The sequence below is a fragment of the Lithobates pipiens genome, unplaced genomic scaffold, assembly GCF_037356315.1.
Source record: "Lithobates pipiens isolate NorthernLeopardFrog02 unplaced genomic scaffold, aLitPip1_a1.2 Scaffold_16, whole genome shotgun sequence".
Taxonomy (NCBI): domain Eukaryota; kingdom Metazoa; phylum Chordata; class Amphibia; order Anura; family Ranidae; genus Lithobates; species Lithobates pipiens.
The window spans coordinates 597,122,026-597,142,071 of record NW_027507748.1 but is presented as its reverse complement, the minus strand read 5'-3'; the positions used below and the strand labels follow the sequence as shown (position 1 = coordinate 597,142,071).

The 20,046-nt window shown below is 43.9% G+C and overlaps 1 protein-coding gene across 1 annotated transcript in view; it reads right to left on the bottom strand.

The window, feature by feature from the left end:
* Positions 1–20,046, bottom strand: part of DDX10 (DEAD-box helicase 10) — a 420,816-nt gene that overhangs the window by 345,748 nt on the left and 55,022 nt on the right. The window contains exon 10 of the mRNA XM_077483966.1: positions 4,072–4,173. Within this exon, the coding sequence (XP_077340092.1) occupies positions 4,072–4,173 (102 nt within the window). The remainder of the gene's footprint in view (positions 1–4,071; positions 4,174–20,046) is intronic.

The following is a 20,046-nucleotide window of genomic DNA, read 5'->3' as shown; positions in this document are numbered from 1 at the left end:
CCAATTTGCAGGACATTTTAAAATACATTCAAATGAATGTATCTTGTTCACATATGTGCGTTGCATTCGCACTGCGCATTGCACAAAAACGTGTGTGCGTTTTCTGGGCATTGCGGTGCGAATTACAAGTACATTATCCTCTATGGGAACGCATCCGATTCGCAGATGCATTGCGTTCTGAACAAGAAATATTTCCTTCTCACTGCACCTCCCCCTACTCTCTCCCTGCTCAGCTGATGCGCAGAGAGAATGGAGAGGCACCACTGAACAGCTGACTTTTCTCTTCACAGAGAAAATGTAGCTGGAATTCGCACCGCACTGGTGTGAACCCGGGCTGAAGGTTTTTTTTGCATTCTATGCATGATGGCAAAAAAATCTGTTTACAGTATCTTCCCTCTCAGCCCTCCCTAATACATACACGAGCCCGATCCAAGCAACGTGCACGATAGCAGCGACTTTCCCAGGTCTCTTCCCTCCTCATTGGCTGAGCCAATGGCTCCTGATGCCGTCAATTGCAGCCAGTGAGGGGAGTGGGGGGCCGAGCTTGCCACACCCAGGAGGTGGCTCAGGAGCAAGCATACATGAGCACACGCATAGCTTGCTCGGCAAGGGGGAGTGGTCAAGAGTGCAGACAGGGGGACCAGAGAAGGAGAAGAATCAGGGTGCTCTGTGCGAAACCATTGCACAGAGCAGGTACAGTGGTGTGAAAAAGTGTTTGCCCCCTTCCTCATTTCCTGTTCCTTTGCATGTTTGTCACACTTAAGTGTTTCGGAACATCAAACCAATTTAAACAATAGTCAAGGACAACACAAGTAAACACAAAATGCAATTTGTAAATGAAGGTGTTTATTATTAAAGGTGAAAAAAAATCCAAACCATCATGGCCCTGTGTGAAAAAGTGATTGCCCCCTAAACCTAATAACTGGTTGGGCCACCCTTAGCAGCAACAACTGCAACCAAGCGTTTGCGATAACGTGCAATGAGGCTTTTACAGCGTCCTGGAGGAATTTTGGCCCACTCATCTTTGCAGAATTGTCCTAATTCAGTTACATTAGAGGGTTTTCGAGCATGAACGGCCTTTTTAAGGTCATACCACAACATCTCAATAGGATTTAGGTCAGGACTTTGGCTAGGCCACTCAAGTCTTCATTTTGTTTTTCTTCAGCCATTCGGTGGTGGACTTGCTGGTGTGTTTAGGATCATTGTCCTGCTGCAGAACCCAAGTTCGTTTCAGCTTGAGTACACGAACAGATGGTCGGACATTCTCCTTCAGGATCTCTTGGTAGACAGCAGAATTCATAGTTCCTTTTATCACGGCAAGTCTTCCAGGTCCTGAAGCAGCAAAACAGCCCCAGACCATCACACTACCACCACCATATTTTACTGTTGGTATAATGTTCTTTTTATGAAATGCAGTGTTCCTTCTACGCCAGATATACTTGGACACACACCTTCCAAAGAGTTCCACTTTTGTCTCATCGGTCCACAGAATGTTGTCCCAAAAGTCTTGGGGATTATCAAGATGTGTTGTGGAGAAATTGAGACGAGCTTTGATGTTCTTTTTGCTCAGCAGTGGTTTTCTCCTTGGAACTCTGCCATGCAGGCCATTTTTGCCCAGTCTTTTCCTGATGGTGGAGGCATGAACGCTGACCTTAACTGAGGCAAGTGAGGCCTGCAGTTCCTTGGACGTTGTTGTGGGGTCTTTTGTGACCTCTTGGATGAGTCGTCGCTGCGCTCTTGGGGTCATTTTGGGCGGCCGGCCACTCCTGAGAAGGTTCACCACTGTTCCATGTCTTCGCCATTTGTGGATAATGGCTCTCACTGTGGTTCGCTGGATTCCCAAAGCTTTGGAAATGGCTTTATAACCCTTTCCAGACTGATAGATCTCAATTACTTTCTTTCTCAATTGTTCCTGAATTTCTTTGGGTCTCGGCATGATGTGTAGCTTTTAAGGATCTTCTGGTGGACCTTACTGTGTCAAGCAGCTCCTATTTAAGTGATGCCTTGATTGTGAACAGGTGTGGCAATAATCAGGCCTGGGTGTGGCTAGAGAAATTGAACTCAGGTGTGGATAACCACAGTTATAGTATGTTTTAACAAGGGGGGCAATCACTTTTTCACACAGGGCCATGATGGTTTGGATTTTTTTTCACCTTTAATAATAAACACCTTCATTTACAAATTGCATTTTGTGTTTACTTGTCTATGTTGTCCTTGACTATTGTTTAAATTGGTTTGATGTTCCGAAACACTTAAGTGTGACAAACATGCAAAGGAACAGGAAATGAGGAAGGGGGCAAACACTTTTTCACACCACTAAGTATAATATGTTTATTTTTATTATTTTTTTTATAAAACATGAGCCTTTAACCTCCCTGGCGGTTTTCCCGAGTGTGGCTCGGGTTTAAATTTCAGCCCCATTAGTGGCAACTCCGAGCCACACTCGGGATTGCATTGCCAAAGGATCCTGCGATGTCGCCCTGCTGTGTCCATGGACTCTGTCCTCCGCCCGATGCCTCTCTGTGCCGGGCTCCGTTCCCTGCGAGCGTCGCAACGCACATGGGCGGAGCCCGGCGGCAAATTAAAAAAAGTGAAAAATCATAATGCATACAGTACACTGTAATTTTACAGATTACATTACTGTATAAAATGATTTTACATCCTTTTTGTCCCCAGTGCTTTTTCCAATGCTCTACATGTAGTTTTATATGATATATACTGTTCTTTCTGCCTGGAAATAAGAGACTGTCCACAGCAACCAAAAACTGTCCCTTTACGTCAAAAGTGGTTTAAGACCAGCTAGAAAACAGCGATAGTAAATTATAAAACTCGCAGAATTGAGCAATAGTGAATTGTGGGGCAATTAATTGTATTATTATATTAGTATTTTTTTATATTTATTATATTATGATTTTGTGTTTCAAACTTCATCATACCCGAGATGTCTACTAGACTCTTGTTTGGACAGATTTAAGTGTGTTATTGCTAGGAATTACAGGCCTACGATATAAAAACACCAAATCTTCCTGCAAAATAATTGTACCGCTTTGAGATGCAAAAATCTGACAATCATACCGCCAGGGAGGCAAATATTAGACTCACGAGTAATTACTAGAACAAAAAACAAAACAAGTTTTTTTGTGTCTTCATTGCCCCAGTCACTTCCACACAATCGCTCAGATCTGCCAAAAGTTCTCAAAAGTGTAAGACAGGCGAAAATAGTCTGCAGCTAGACATGGTATCACACGGTATGCTTGAAACACAGGTAATGTGCGTTCTGAGCATGCAACCCTAAATGTACAGAGCCCTACCAAGGGTTGCCACCTTGTCCCTTTAAACCCAAACACATCGGAATTACACATGTTCTAAGGCTAATTAAATGCAGATAAGGCACCAACGGAGTTTAATAACTATCTTAATCAAACACAGAACCTGTGTAATTAATATGTGTTTGGGTTTAAAGGGATGAGGTGGCAACCATAGCCCTAACCAGCATGGCTACATACAGATGCACCCAGGCACACAAATATGCCAGGATCTGACAGGGGGGGGTAACATCCCTGCCCATGTAAAATATGCTTCCGGGATCCGATACTGAGAGAGCACTGTGGCACATCTGCAAATACACTGGGCCTCCACCATAATGGTGGCGCCTAAGTGAGGAATAAACCCCCCGGGAGGTGGACTTCGCATCTGGCTAAGTTCTGCTTTAAGAAGTGTTGAGGACCACTTTTTATACAGTGGCAGTTAAATGAAAAGAATGTCTAAAAGTGGAATTTGGGGGGGGTTATAAAAAAAAATAAAAAAAATAAAAAAAAAAGAGGAAATCAGCAGCACTGGCACACAAGGAATGGAAAAAAAGTTCGAAAAAACGATTAAATTTTTTAAATTTAAAACCTAGTAATTTAAGCAAACTAATGATGATATATTTAGGATTTACATCTATTTCATTGAAATGCCAGGCTCATCTGCAGTTTTCCGAGCCCCTCTTGTATTTGCGTTGTCCGCCAAGTTCGTTCATCAAGAAAACAAACAGTGGTCAGTGGTCCCAGCAGAGATGAATATACATACTTGATTTCGTTAATGGGCACTTTTTTCTCCTCCAGCTGTCGGGCCATCCCCTTCACTTCAGACGGCAACAGAACCAGTAAAGCCTCTCCGCCCTCCTTGTACCTGCCGGAACAAAAACACAGCAAGGACACTTAGTAATCGGAGAAGAAGAAAAAATGAATGAAAAGTCCGCAGTCTGCCAGGGAGATGAATAATAGCCTAACAGAGTGGAGCTGGCAGCTGCAAGAGCACGAGCTACTCTTTAAATCCAAAGTCAAATGCAAGAACACTGAATTAGGCCGCTGTTTCATATTTCTTTAATCCCAATCACAGATGTCGGTTTGTGAAATGTCATGCTCACCCCGGTCCATGGGTTCCCAATGTGCAATGTAATTATATTAAGAGTGCTGGATTAATGGAAAAGCGGGAGGTTTTTGTCTTACACGGAAGAGAAGGTGATATGGAACTCAAGCTAAATTATATCATTTACTTTCAGTTTTGGATAAAGTGGGAAAGTTCTAAAATTCTATGCCGGCTATTATTCTGGTCTGCGACCCCACTGGGGAGATTTTCTCCTATTTCCTGCTCCTGTGACATCCTTATAAGTAATGGTATGTGTGGCTCTCCCTGAGGCAAGAAGGCAAACGATCAATAAAAACAACACTTTCGTTCTACTGAAAATATGCTTTTATCTTTGTCCCCATTGGTGAGATTTCTCAGTTCTTACTGTCTTAGCAGAAGTGAGGGTGGAATCTCCCTAAGAAAGACACAAATGGCAATAAAAACCCGGCAGACCCCTTCTCTCCCCACCGGTCATCTAAATTTTTTTCTTGCCCATTTAGTGATCATTCACACATTTAGGGCCGGTTCACACTGCAGGCGAGGCGAGGCGACTCCGACTTGCCTCGCCGCGACCTGCCGCGGCCTCAGCGGCGACTTGCAAATGACTTCTGTATAGAAGTCAATGCAAGTCGCCCCGAGGTCGCCCAAAAGTAGTACAGGAACCTTTTTTCTGAGTCGGAGCGACTCGAGTCGCTCCTCTCAGAACGGTTCCATTGTACAGAACGGGGGCGACTTGCGAGAGCGAGGCGAGGCGAGTCGTGTCGCCTCGCATCGCCCGCTGTGTGAACCGGCTCTTATCTGTGTTGTATACCAATACATTCCTACTGTAATCAACACGTATGTATTGCTCTGCTTTCATGGTAGGGCGATTCAACTTGTTGGTGTCCTAACCCTAATAATGGTAATTTATGTAACTGCTCAACTGCTAACCTTTTCAATAAAACCTATTGCAAATAAAAATCAAATAAAGGCTCTAAACCTTCCATATTAATTGAGGAAGGCAGTCAAGTCTTCTAGTTCCTGAGCAGCACTGTGCAGGTGGTTATGCTGGACCATTAATGTCCCAGGCCGCAGCCTGTTTGTAAGAACAGCAATATGAATTCCCATGTATATTGTGACCCTGGCTACAGCACTTAGGAAAGAACAAATGGCAGCATATTTACTACTGTATATACAGCCTGACAGTAATAAACACAGAGGGCTAATTGGGCTTTAACAGGTCTATCCAAACCAAAGCACAATGTTTGGCTGGATGTTTAACCACTTCAATACTGGGCACTTTTTCCCCCTTCCTTCCCAGACCATTTTTCAGCTTTCAGCGCCCTTGCAATTTCAATGACAATTGCACGGTCATGCTACACTCCACCCAAATGAAATCTTTATCATTTTGTTTGCACAAACAGAGCTTTATTTTGGTGGTATTTATTCACGACTCTGTTTTAAATTTTTTGCGATGTAAGTGAAAAAAAAAAAAAAGAGTGGAAATTTGGAAAAAAATATATATTTTCTTCTTTCTATTTTAAAAGAAATCCAATAAAATCGAACTTTGTCATAAATTTAAGCCAAAATGCATTCTGCTACATGTTTTGGTAAAAAAAAATTGGGTTTGTGTGATCACGGACATATGTACACAAATGATCATGTACAGATGTGCGCAAGTGATCACGGACATATGTTTGCAGATAATCATTGGGACTTGTGATGTTACTGGGACATATGTGGGGGACATGTGTTTTTATTATTTGGGGATATTGTGTTTTGGGGACATGTGTGTTTACACTAGGTTGGTGATCAGTGAGTAAAAAGCTATAAAAAACAGCACATACTCACTGATCACCAGCCGGCTGCAGCGATCTACTCTCTTCTCCTCACCGACAACTTCCGTGTGTGGAGCGGAGAGCCGACTGCCTAGCAACCAGTTATGTGTTTACATTACCTGACGGCTGTAATTGGACAAGGCCGTCATGTGATCAGGAGGGCCAATCACAGAGCCCTCCTGCCATTCACGAGCGCATCGGGATCGGGCCGCTGCGCGGGTATGCTCGCGATACCTCTCCTTCTGAAGGACGTTCCTGAACTTCCACTCAGAAGGAGAGAGCGCCCACCCGGCCATATATGTACATTATAAAGGAGCCATAAAGGCAGAAGATTTTTTTTATCCTAATGCATTCTATGCATTAAGATAAAAAATGCTTCTGTGTGCAGCAGCCGCCCCAGCACTCCCTAAAACTTACCTGAGCCCCTACTCTGTCCAGCGACAGAGTAGGCTCTGTCCAGGAGTCCCCCAGCCACCCGAGACGATCCCTCCTGATTGGCTGAGACACAGCAGCGGTGCCACTGGCTCCCGCAGCAATCAAAGTTAGTTAGACAATCAGGAGAGAGAAGGGGTGGGGCCGAACAGCAGTTCCGTGTCTGAATGGACACACTGAGCTACAGCTCGGCTCAGGTGGCCCCATAGCAAACGGCTTGCTGTGGGGGGGGGGGCACTCAACAGGAGAAAGGGGCCAGGAGCAGAAAAGAGGGACCAGAGAAGAGGAGGATCTGGGCTGTTCTGTCCCAATCCACTGCAGTAGAGCAGGCAAGTATAACGTGTTTGTTACGTTTTTTTTTTTGTTTTTTTTTAAACAAGACTTTGCAATCGTTTCAAAAGAAGCACCAAAGTGTAAAGTAATATGCACGCTATGTCTCTTCTGCAATAAAAAAATAAATAACAACTCACCTGCCTGTTCATAATTTTCTTCAGAATGTGCACCCGGGCATAGCTCAGAGATCAGTGTATTTTCATGGCATGCATTACAATCAGGATGATCGAACTCCTGCACCGGCCAATCTTTCACCCAAAAGAAGGTAGGGAGAAGATGTTGGCACTAGTGAAGGAGCTCAAAGACATGGCATACCTGGTCCAGAAGTATTTGCACTTTAACTTGCAATGGCATAGAAGCTTTCTGTGTATGTGCCCACTTTTGAACCGCTAACAGTAACCTGACAATGGGGACCAAGAAAATTAGAGCGTGTGAGTCTTTACTTTACTCCAACTCAAGTTTGACATTATGCCATGGCTGCGTCCTGTGCCATTCTGTGCAACCTCCAACTCTTAGAGCTACACGTGTTGCATACAATGATCAACTATGCTGCCGACAAAACAGAGTTGAGAATAAATGATTTCTAAATGATCATGGCTGTGTAAAGGTACACTGTAAAAACAATGATGGGCAGAGCTGATTATTGCTGGTTTGCAAATGCTCAAGGTACTGACTACCACTGTGTTTTACAAGCCAAGTTGCCTACTGAATTCAAGTATTGCCTGGATGAAAAACAAAAGCCTTGTGCTGACAAGCTGTGCTCCTAGCACTATATAGTCCAATTTACAGGACCACATCTTTCAAAAGGGAAGAAAAAAAAATAAGATGGAAAAAAAAATGTCAATAAAATGTCCTGACAACACATCCTCATCAAAATACGAAATATTTCTACAGGATACAGCAGAGAAGCAATCAGCCACCATTAAGCACAAAGTTACCAAAGAAACTCCACTGACATAAATTAGACATAAGTGGAACCCCAGCCAAAGCCAGAAATGGAGAAACAGCGAGGGCACGCTATACCCACGCATCAAACCCACTGTGACCTAAAGCTTCACTTTTATTCATAAGTGTCTCAAATTCATAATGTAGAAAATGAAAGGAAGTCATAAAGATGCCAGGTGTGTATTATTGCAAAAATACAAAATAATGGAGCAGATATACAACCGCCTTCATTATGGGGAGATAACAACCAGACAGCATGTCTTTAGCTGCCGTTTGTCAATCTTTCTGTCCGAGTGGAGATGTGTATAAGGTAGGATCAGTATCTTGACCACATACCACTACCCAAAGGCATGGATTTATAATGAGGGTTACTGTGGTTACAAAAGGCTCAGCTGCCCATTAAAATCAAAATATATCACAGTACCCTTCCAGCCTAAAAAAAAAAAAAAAATACACTTTTGTCAATCCACCATCCACAAAAATTTCCCTCTACCTCCTAGAACTAACCCCACATTGCCTCAATAAATCTAAGTGCCCATAATAAAAAAGAAAGAAAAAATAATCCCTTGACCCAACAAGTTTTGCCTCAAAACAAGGCTTCATCAGGGGTGTACAGTGCAGAAATTGTGTCTAAGAAAAGTATGTGGCATGTGGCCAAGACACTGACCCCACCTTATACACAACTCCACTCAGACAGAAAATTAACCAACAGCAGCTAAAGACATGCTTGCTGTCTGGTTGTTATCTCCCTATAATGAAGGTTGTATGTCTGTTGCATTATTTTGTATTTTTGAACTAATTCCACATAGTTCTATAAAGGTTATACACCTGGCATTCTTATGACTTCCTTTAATTTTCTACATTAGGAGTATGAGCTCTGCTCGCCTAGTCGCATCATTCATGCACAGTGTTCTGTACTGACAGCCTTTGCACCTGTCAGCTTGTAGCTCTCCATGAACTACCAGGGCACTGCTGAGCACTATTTAGCTTCCTGTCAATGGGGAAACTGCCTGCCCATATCGGAGGACTGTGGCATTACACCCACGATCTTCTGAGGCCTAATAAATAAATACAAATTTACATTTTTTTACCTGGAAAAAAAAAAAAAGTGCATTTATAATTTTTTTGTAACAGGTGAACTTTTGCTTTAACTCGAATATAGTTCTTATAAATGTTATGTACAATGAGACATGATTCCAAACATACTAAAAAGGGACTTGGGGTTTACCTTTAACTACTTCAGCCCCAGAAAGATTTAGCCCCTTAATGAAGAGGCCATTTTTTGCGATAATTTTTACCCACAAAAAGCCATATATTGATTGGTTTGCGAAAAAGTTATAGCCTCTACAACACAAGTGGCAAACACAAGGCCCATGGGCCGAATCCGGCCTGCCATGCAGTGTGGCCCACACAGCGGCCGCCAGACGCCACCTCCTGTAATCGCCAGCTGCTTTCCGCTCTCATCGAACAGGTCTCCTTGGCAACAGGAGTAAACATGCTCTCCTTCTCAGTCTCCCCAGCAGCGGGGTGTGTGTGTGTGTGTGTGTGTGTGTGTGTGTGTGTGTGTGTGTGTGTGTGTGTGTGTGTGTGTGTGTGTGTGTAGCTGAGCGCATGCGCTGTTGGTCCGGCAAAGCCTGTCAGTGGTGGAGGTACCTGGCTCCGGCGGCTGTGTGTTCTAATCTACATCCAGTGGCTGCATCTTGAGGGCGGGCTTTTGAGGACATTCTTGCAAATACCATCAGGTAGGAGAGAGTACAGATGCGTGGTTTGCTGTGGAGGTGTGTAGGAAGATGCGTTTAGAGGGGGGAGGGGCAAAGTGCTGGGTGCAGCGATCAGAACCCAAAAGGAGGGGTTGAAATGAGATGTTACAGCACACGTAACGCACACCTGCACTCTGTAGGTAGCGCACCCCTGAACCCCCTGCACTCTGTACGTAGCGCACCCCTGAACCCCCTGCACTCTGTACGTAGCGCACCCCTGAACCCCCTGCACTCTGTACGTAGCGCACCCTTGAATCTGCGCTCTCTGTATGTAGTGCATGGCTTAACCCGGCTCTCTGTACGTAGCATAATCCTGAACTCTGCACTCTATACGTAGTGAGACCCAGACACAAGTGTCCTTTTGAGGGCAACCGCACTGCTGATGCGGCCCGCGATGAAATAGAGTTCGATACCCCTGCTCTACAAAATTGGGGATAGATTAATGGATTTTTATTTTTTTTATTGGTAATGGCTGCAAATTTTAGTGGGACTGCAACATTGCAGCAAATAAATCCGACCCCATGTAACACTTTTTGGGGACTAGTGAAATTATTAGTGATCAGTGCTAAAAAAAAATAAAAAAAAAAATAAAGGGAAGGGTTAACACTAGGGGGCAATCAAGGGGTTAAGTGTGTTCCCTGGGTGTGTTCCAACTGTATGTGGCTGGGCTCACTGGGCCAACACAGAAATAGCTGTTGCTGACCACTAGGAACACATCTCCATGTTGTCCCCTGTCAGAACAGGGCCCTGCCTTGTTTACATCCCTGTTCTGCCTCTCTGTGCAGTGATCGCAGGTGGCCAGCAGACGTTGAGTTCGCCGGATGTGCACGCGAGCCCACACTATCTATATCATGGAACGACGTAAAGGTAGGTTCTTTCATGCAATAGAGCCACCCTACCACAGGATATGTGCGGTAGGCGGTCTTAAAGTGGTTAAAGCTGAAATTTGTTATTGGCTACAGCTTGAGTCACATTACTTGTCTCTAATGAAATGTATTCCAAATCCTGCACCTTATTGAAGAATCCTTCTCTAAAGTGATGCTACAGACATTCTGTATGGATCGATTGCCCCTGCTTTAACATTGCGGTATATTGAAGATGTTCCAAACGACTTCACACCAATCTCTGTCCTTTCCTCCCTTTAGAAGGCTAGGTTCACACCTGTCTGGTTGTGGTTTGCAGTCCATTTTTAGGAGTCCGGTGCAGTTTTGTTCAGTTGCAATTCCGGTGCAAATTTCTACTTGAATTTGTACCGGAACCCGACCTAAAATTGCACAGGACTCTCCTACTACTACTTAAAAAAGGACTGCAGCCATCCCAGACATATGCAAACTGGCTCTATTGCAAGCCGGACCAGTTCACGTTATGCGAATCGGATGTGGCTCAAAATGCATCCAATTCACATTTATGTGAACCGAGCCTTGAAGTCCTTGTATTTTTTTCACTGGATGCAACAGGTTATGTGAAGGAGGGGGAGATCAGGTGAGATCCTCTCACCTATTCACAGAACAATTGTGAAAAACTAAAAAAGGACTTTTCTGAATAAAGGAGAGTACAGAAAGTGGTGGGGTGTTGTGACCAATATTCTGCAGCGTTAGACCGCACACAATTAACTGCCATAGTACCAGAACGTCAGTGCTGAGACCTGAAACGGGCATCACTAGAAAGAAGATTTCTACAGCAATCAACAGGAATAAACGTCATTACAGGTAAATTATATGATTAAAGCTACAGCCAAGAAAATAAATAAATCTTCAGCTCTAGGCCTATTAAAAATCAGCTATATTGTGATACAATATTACAATTACAGTAAAATGATCAATTATACCAATAATATACACCATTTATTAGGTACACATTTTATAACCTGCATTGCAATAGGTTTTAATCACAGTTATTCTCCCTAACCCGGTTATACGACAAGATGATTCAGTACAATCAAATATTTTATTACCAAGTGCAGCAGCAGATCGCAACATTCACACTTTTCTCTGATATAAGCAGCATTTCTTAACAAGACCTCAGTTCAGAACGGAGATAAATTTAGTTGCAGATATAAAATGTATATCTCGAGCTTGTACTGCCCTCTTGTGGCAGTGGAAACAAGAAAAGTACTAACTGCATAGCGTAATCGGTGCAGGCAAGATAATCATGGCTGGAAGGAACCTAAATTCTGCACCCCATTTTCTATGTACCAAACTTTTCAGTAAGGTGCAATGGGGGATATTTACTAAAACCTGAGCATGCAAAATCTGGTGCAGCTCTGCATAGTAACCAATCAGCTTCCAGGTTTTATTGTCAAGGCTTAACTAAACAAGCTGAAGTTAGAAGCTTATTGGCTAGCAAGCACAGCTGCACCAGATTCTGAGTGCTCCAGTTTTTGTAAATCTCCCCCAATGTGTTATACATCAATTTATCAAGACTTAACAGTTCACACAGATCATCTAAACCAGTGATTCTCAACTAGGGTTCCTCCAGAGTTTGCTAGGGGTTCCTTCAGCATTGAGCAATTTCTGCTTCTCAGATAAGTTCCCACTGTTCCCAAGATCCCATTGATCTTTTTAGCCATCTGTAAGGGGGTAATTCTTCCCAATGACCCCAAGTGTAAGGACCATTCTTCCCAATGACCATCACACTAATGTATCATGAATTGTAGATTTCAAATTTTTAGCAGGGGTTCCCCGAGACCGGAGAACTATTTTAAGGGTTCCTCTGTGTTGAAAAGGTTGAGAAAGGCTGATCTAAACAGACGCAGTCAGGGGAACAAAAAGAAAAAAAGCTACTGCGAGTATAAAATGCAAGGGGCTCATACTTCACAGGAGCCAGACCCTTCCTGCCCCCTGCAAATTCCTACTGGCCAGCGAGGCTGTCCATCATCATAGTCATGGGCCAACAGGAGTGTGTGGTGAGAAGGCCTTAGCAACCAGGTCTGACACTAGCAGGAAGTGTCAGAACTCTGCTGTCAGGAGGGCCTCTACATACCTACAGTAGTTTCCTACCTCATTTCAACAGTTTCACCTTAAAGCAGAGTTCCACTCAAAAGTGTAACTTCTGCTAATCTGTCGTCTCCTCCCCCCTCAGGTGCCATATTGGCACCTTTCAGGGGGGAGTGGGGGGGATGGGTAACTGTTTTTGGCAGGTCTCCTTCCAGAGACGGCGGAGTGGCACTGCTCCCAGAAGTTCGGCCCACCTCCTCCATAAAAAGCACAGGGTGCTTCGCACATGCGCAGTAGGGTACTGGCTGTAAAGCCGAAAAGGCTTCACTGCCAGTTTCCCTTACTAGAAATGGCGGCAGCAGCAAACGACAGCCAATCTGAAAATTGTCTGGGGTGCCGACAATGCAGGAACCCTGGACAGGTAAGTGCAATTGTAAAGGCAGAGGGTTTTGTTTTTATCTTCAGGCATTTTATTTAAAATACTTGTGTGCACCAGGCCCCCTCAGACCCCCTTCTGATCCAGCGAAGTCCATGAATGCCTTGGGACTCTCCCCCCTGATTGGCTGAGACACAGCAGCGGCGCCATTGGCCCCGGCTGCTGTCAAAGTCAGTTAGCCAATGAGAAGCAAGAGGGGGCGGGTCCGAACCACAGCTCTGTGTCTGAATGGATTCACAGCTGCTTGCTGTGGGGGCACGCAAGATGAGGGAGGGGCCAGGATAGCCTGAGAGGGACCCGAGAAGAGGATGATCTGGGCTGCTCAGATATGCTATGGCAGGACGGCTCTAGTGCATGAAACGATGCACTCGTACATCATTTTTGTGTAACAGATACTGTGGACGATGTCTGCCGGCCAACGCGATCGCTCCACACAGAGCCAGAACAGGGATCTGCCTATGTAACAAGGCAGATCCCTGTTCTGACAGAGGAGTACAGAGAGATCGTCTGTTCCTAGTAATCAAGAACAGTGATCTCTGTGTACTCCCTGTCAGTCCATCCCCCACACAGTTAGAAACACCTCCCTAGGACACACAATCCTTCGTTCGCCCCTGGTGTTAACCCCTTCCCTGCCCCTGTCATTTATACAGTGCACTTTTTTGTAGCACTGATCACTGTATTGGTGTCACTGATCCCCAAAGTCACAGTCCCACAAAAACAAAAAAAAAAAAAATTAAAAGCACAAACCAATCAATATATGCTTATTGGGATTTTTTGGACCAAATGTATTATATATTATATTATTTTTTGGCTAGGCATTATAGCAAAAGGTAAAAAAAAATATTTTTTTCAAAATGTTTTGATTTATAGCACAAAAAATAAAACCCACAGGCAGAGGTAATCTAATACCACCAAAAGAAAGCTCTATTTGTGGGGAAATAAGGACAAAGTTTATTTGGAATCAAAGTTGCACACCAGCGCAATTGTCGGTTAAAGTAAGCCAGTGCCTTATTGCAAAAAATTACCTACCAGTCCTTAAGTGGTTAAGGGAAGCGGCAACTCCAACGTTTTTTTTTTTTTTTTTTAATTCAAACAAACAATTCAATAACTTTTTTTTTCCCTAACATGGCTCGAGTCACATACAAGTGCACAATGTGGTACACTTACTTTCAGGGTGCATAACCCTACAATACATTGCTGTCTCCTGGTATGTACACGTGTGGGAGGTGTGGGATTTGTCGGCATTTGACAAAACTGATACATTTACAAATGCACAGCACCAAACAATTTAAAGGGGTTGTAAAGGTAAATGTTTTTTTCACCTTAATGCATTCTATGCATTAAGGTGAAAAAACATCTCACACTGCCGGCGCCCCCAGTCCCCCCGTTTTACTTACCTGACCCCTCGAAAATCCCGCGCTCGCCCCCGCCGTCCTCTTCGCCGCTCAGCCTGGCCGCTGATTGGCTGGAGTGGATGGATTGAAAGCAGCGCAGCCATTGGCTCGCGCTGCTGTCAATCACATCCAATGACGCAGCGCGCCGGGGGGCGGGGCCTTGTGATACAGCGAGCGGCTATAGCCGCCGGCTGTATCACGGGAGCGCGCCCGCAGTGCTTCTCACCAATGCGAGGGAGCTCGCATTAACGTGAGAAGCACCTGCGGGAGGAAGCAGAGACAGCCGCCAAGGGACCCCAGAAGAGCAGGTTCGGGGCCACTCTGTGCAAAACGAGCTGCACAGTGGAGGTAAGTATGACATGTTTGTTATTTAAAAAAAATAAAAAATTTTACTTAACAACCCCTTTAAGATCAGACAGTTCATAAATTGTTCTACCACAAGGGCGATCAATATGCTCACTTGTCCATGTATAAAGGCCTATATTGGTAAAACCACAAGTTCTTTCAAAACTCGGATAGGTGAGCATATCAACAGTATCAATAATATAAATACAAGAGGATGAATGCCCATTGGTGGCACATATAAAAACACTTTCATAATGGGAACCCAAGTGGTTTGAGAGTTAAAAACGTATTTACACCCTGAACCTCCCACTACGCAGGAGGAATTTTGACACATTATTACCGAAGGAGAAGATGTGGATCTTTTTGTTGGATTCTATGGTGCCAAAAGGATTAAACACAGTTTAATTTATCTGTTTTTACAAGCATAAACTCAGCGTTTATCACTACTGGCATGTGCTTTGCGTGATTGGTCCATCCCTGTTGCTATATTTGTTACTTTGTTTGAACCTATTGATATTTATGCAGTTTTTGCTACTTAGTCATTTTTCTATTGTTTGCTCTTCCATATGCCCAATTTGCTTTTATTATTTTGCTCTCCTTGTTATTTCCTTTATTGATTGACATTTAAACTTTATTAAGGCTGCTTAGATAGTTTAATTAGACTGGAATACGTCCAATTTTCGTATTCATGCGTCTTCATAATTAACCACTTGCCGATGGCTGGCCGTTACGATGTCCTTTGTGGGGGTATATCTGAATGATGCCTATAGCTACAGGCATCATTCAGATATTGGCAGCCAGCAATTCCCTACACCATAAGAACGCAATGATCTTCGGAGGCCGGGAGAGACGTTGTGATGTCACACCCGGCCTCTGCATTCAAACGAATGCCACCTCGGCTGGGAAGCTGAGATTGTGTTTTTTTTTTTATTATTATTTCAGGCTTCCCACAAGGGATCTTTACATTCCTTGTAATAGTACTAAAAGTGCTAAAAAAAAAAAAAAAATGTAAAAAGTGTCAAACTAAAAAAATGAAAGTAAAATTAACAATAAAAATGTTTTTTTTTTTTTAAAGTGCCCCTGTCCCCTGTGTGCTGGCACACAGAAACGAGTGCAATAATTCCAATCCTCCTCTGTATCTCAAAATATGTAACCAGTAAAAAAAATTAAATCGTTGCATATGGGGATTTTTAAGTACCAAAGTTTGGCGTCATTCCACGAGCGTGTGCAATTTTGAAGTGTGACATGTTAGGTATCCATTTACTCGGCGTAACTTCATCTTTCACATTATTAAAAATTGGGCTAACTTTAGACCCCTTTCACACTAGGTCGTTTTGCAGGCGCTACTACACAAAAAATAGCGCCTGCAAACCGACCTGACAGCCACTGCTGTCTCTCTTATGTGAAAGCCCAGAGGGCTTTCACACTAGAGCCATGCACTAGCAGGACGGTAAAAAAAATAAAAATAAAAAAAAGTCCTGCTAGCAGCATCTTTGGAGCGGTAAAGAAGCGCTGTGTACATCGCTCCTTCACCACTTCTGCCCATTGAAATCAATGGGGCAGTGCAGCTTAACAGCCGGCAAAGCTCTACTGCAGCAGCGCTTTGTGGTGGATTTAACCCTTTCATGGCTGCTAGCAGGGGGGGTAAAACACCCGCTAGCGGCCAACTACTGCCGCTAAAACAACGTTAAAAATAACGCTGTTTTACCGCTGACACTGCTCCCGCCTCAGTGTGAAAGGGGTGTTACTGTTTGTTTTTATTAAAGCACGAAACTGTTTTTTTCCCCCAAAAAAACGCATTTGAAAAATTGCTGCGCAAATACTGTGCAAGATAAAAAGTTGCAATGGCCGCCATTGTATTCTCTAGAGTCTTTGCTAAAAAAAAAAAAAGCATATATAATGATAGGGAGTTCTATGTAATTTTCTGGCAAAAAAATGATTTTTACATGTAGGAGAGAAATGTCAGAATTGGCCTGGTTGGTAAGTGGTTAAGTGAGATTGTGTGGATCGCTCTTCATAAGAACTTTGTATTTAAAGCGGAGGTCCAGCAAAACAAAAAAAAAAACATTTCTAAAAGTCAACAGCTTCAAATACTGCAGCTGCTGACGTTTAAAATATGGACTTACCTGTCCAGGGCGCCCGTGATGTCGGCACCCAAAGCTGATCGGTCGCTCGGTTCTTAGGTGCTACCGCCATCGCCACCTTGCGGCTTCATTTCCCGGTTCCATACTGTGCATGCGCGAGTCGCACTGCACAATCCAGATGGTCCCTGCTGTCTCTGGGACCCGTGTGTTTCCCAGCAGACAGCGGGGGTAGACTCAAGAGTATTATACAGGTATCAGCACCCCTTCCCCCCTGAATGGTGCTACCGTAGGGGGTGGGGGTCCGAAAAGCGGAGGTTCCATATTTGTGTGAACCTCCGCTTTAATGAGAATGGTGATGAGCATCTGTGAGGAAAGTGTACACCGAGGACACCTAGTGGCTGTAAATGAACATGTCAGTTTACGGTGACCCACTGGTCTCTCCTCGCTCTGAAGACATTTGCTGATAGATGAACAAAATCGGTCAGCGTGATGTCACCACACAACTCAGGTGATCCTGCCTAACCCACTCTTCCACCCTGCCCAACTATTGACAAGCAAGCATACTGATGAATAGCGGCTACATGCTGCCCAGTGATAGCTATATGGGATTTATGTGTTTGGTCCTCACCAATCTTTATTAACCCAGCAAAATGTGGCTGTGAATCTCCTGTTGGGTGGTTGACTTACACTGACTTTTGTGACTGGTTCTGCTGTTCATCCATAGACTTCAATCAACCTATAGCTAGCTACTCCCATTTTCATTCCGCTCTTATCTCCCCATCCGGCCTACAATACCTTCATTGCGGTTCTGTTGAATACTCAGCTTCAGCTGCATTCTATGTGGATTGTTATACCCTTTGATTGGAGAAATTCCAGGGTTGTTCTCTGTGGATAGAGTGATTTACTATTGGAATAATCTCATCCTTTTGATCCCACTGTCTGTGGAAAAGTCCATGTATCCCCATAGACTCATTACAGTGTGGACTGTGTGTGGTGGTGTATGGGGAGTGCTGCCGGCAGGACTCAGTGTTTGACAACGTTGTCATTTTTTAATGTTTGCACTAGTGGTAGTTTTTTGCATCAATTCAATTCATTTCATCATTTTCAATAAAGTTGTGTCCCTTAATAAGGTTTCATGGTGATCTTCAATCCCCATGTTTTTCAGTTCAGTACTAGTCCGTTTAAATTGCACTCTAATGCTTCATTAAAACAGCTGGCAATGTACGCTACTTACATTTTTTATTTGTTTGTCTACAATATGCTGCACAATTGAATGATTTTCTATGAAATCACTGCCAACGTTTTGCCTATAGCAAGTCGAAAAATTTAGTTTATCCAGCATAGGAAACAAAGCGGTTTCCACAGGCTTCCTCCCATTTTGTATGTACCTGAGCTTTTGCTACATACAAAACAGGAATGGGTTTTTCTAGAATTAATAAAGCCAAACTCTACGCAAGGATCTTTTACACTAGCTACAGTGTCCATGGTGGATCGCTTTCTTGGAAGATGAAAGGAGGTTTGCGGGTGTTCGGGGCAATGCACAGCTGGTGACGTCACCGGTGCAAGCAAACAGCAAGCCCGTGCCGTTGTGTGCCACGTCCGAGGTTCCCGCTGACGTCATTGTGGCTCAGCACATCAAGCTGCCTACGAATACAGAGGGAAGACTGGTTGAGGATGGAAGCCTCTGCAGCAGTGACAGTGTGCAGATGGAGGGCTTCGTTTTAAAGTGGTGTTCCACCCAAAAAAAAAACCACACATTTGGAAAAAAAAATTATGTTTTTACTCACCTGTAAATGTCTGTTAATAGGGTGTCCCTCATAGTCTGCCTCCTTCATTGCCTGGGCTCTTGATGTCACTTCACCTCAGCGCAGGAGAAGGGCTCAGCTCTGTCCCCTCCCTCTTGTCAATCATATGGGACACGTGACAGGTCCCAGATGATTGCGCAGCCAATCACGGCACTCGCGCATGCGCAGTGGGTGCCTGACTGTGAAGCCACCGCTGGGCGCCCAGTTACAATGCCAGCTCCGCTGAACGGAGGGGGAGACGAGCGGGGCTTCAATCCCCCACATCGCTGGACCCTGGGCAGGTAAGTGTCCAATTATTAAAAGTCAGCAGCTGCAGTATTTGTAGCTGTTGACTCTAAAAAAAATGTTTTTAATGTGGAAACCCCGCTTTAAGTTACCATATTTGTCGGCGTATAACATGCACTTTTCCCCCTGAAAATCAGGAAAAAATCATGTGTGTGTGTTATACAGCGATCCCCACCTCTTTCCTCGGAGACAGCAGGGATAATCCAACACTGTGTAATTCAACACTGGCAAGACTGCAATGATGGGAAAGGTGAGGCTGCAGACGGGCACTGAACAGGCTGCATTGTTGGGCAATTTAATGGCTGCATTTTTGGGCAATTTAACGGCTGCAGATGGGCACTGAGCAGGGCGCATTGTTGGGCAATTTAGTGGCTGCAGATGGGCACCAAGCAGGCTGCACTGTTGGGCAATTTAGTGGCTGCAGATGGGCACTGGTGAGGCTGCATTGATGAGCTGTGGCCGTAATATTACTTCAAAAAAGTTATTTAAATGTACGTTTCTGTTTCCTGAAATTTCCCTCTTAAAATGAAGGTGCGTGTTATACGCCGATAAATACGGTCTTTCGTAATCTGCTAGTATGTGGTGCATACTAGCACATTATGATATTGTCTTGCAGGAGTAAACTTTTTTTTTTTTTTTTTTTATAAAAGCATTTACCACCACTTTAAAAGGAGCCATTCTTTTCAGAAATATGACTGCAAATTGCAAATCTTATTGGACTCCAACTCTAAAGCTCAGAAGCTAAAAGTATTGACACTTGAAATGTAGGGAATATTATATACACTGGTGCGTTAGCTTTGTTTATTGATCCTAAGGGCTCTTTCAAACAGAGGCACCCTGCTCTACACAGCAGGGCATACATGGGCAAACCCCCTGCTGAATCAGAGCTGAACAAATGTTCGTTTTTCTTCACATTCATGCTTGCTCAGTTTATGCGAAGCAGACACAGGTGGACAAGTGATAGCACTGTTAGCAGCCGGATGTAAATAGATTTGTGTCCATTTACATCAGCTACCTCCGATCCTTCATGTATAGATAAGTCTTGAAAACAGGAAAAAAAAAAAAAAATGCAGTACTTTGCC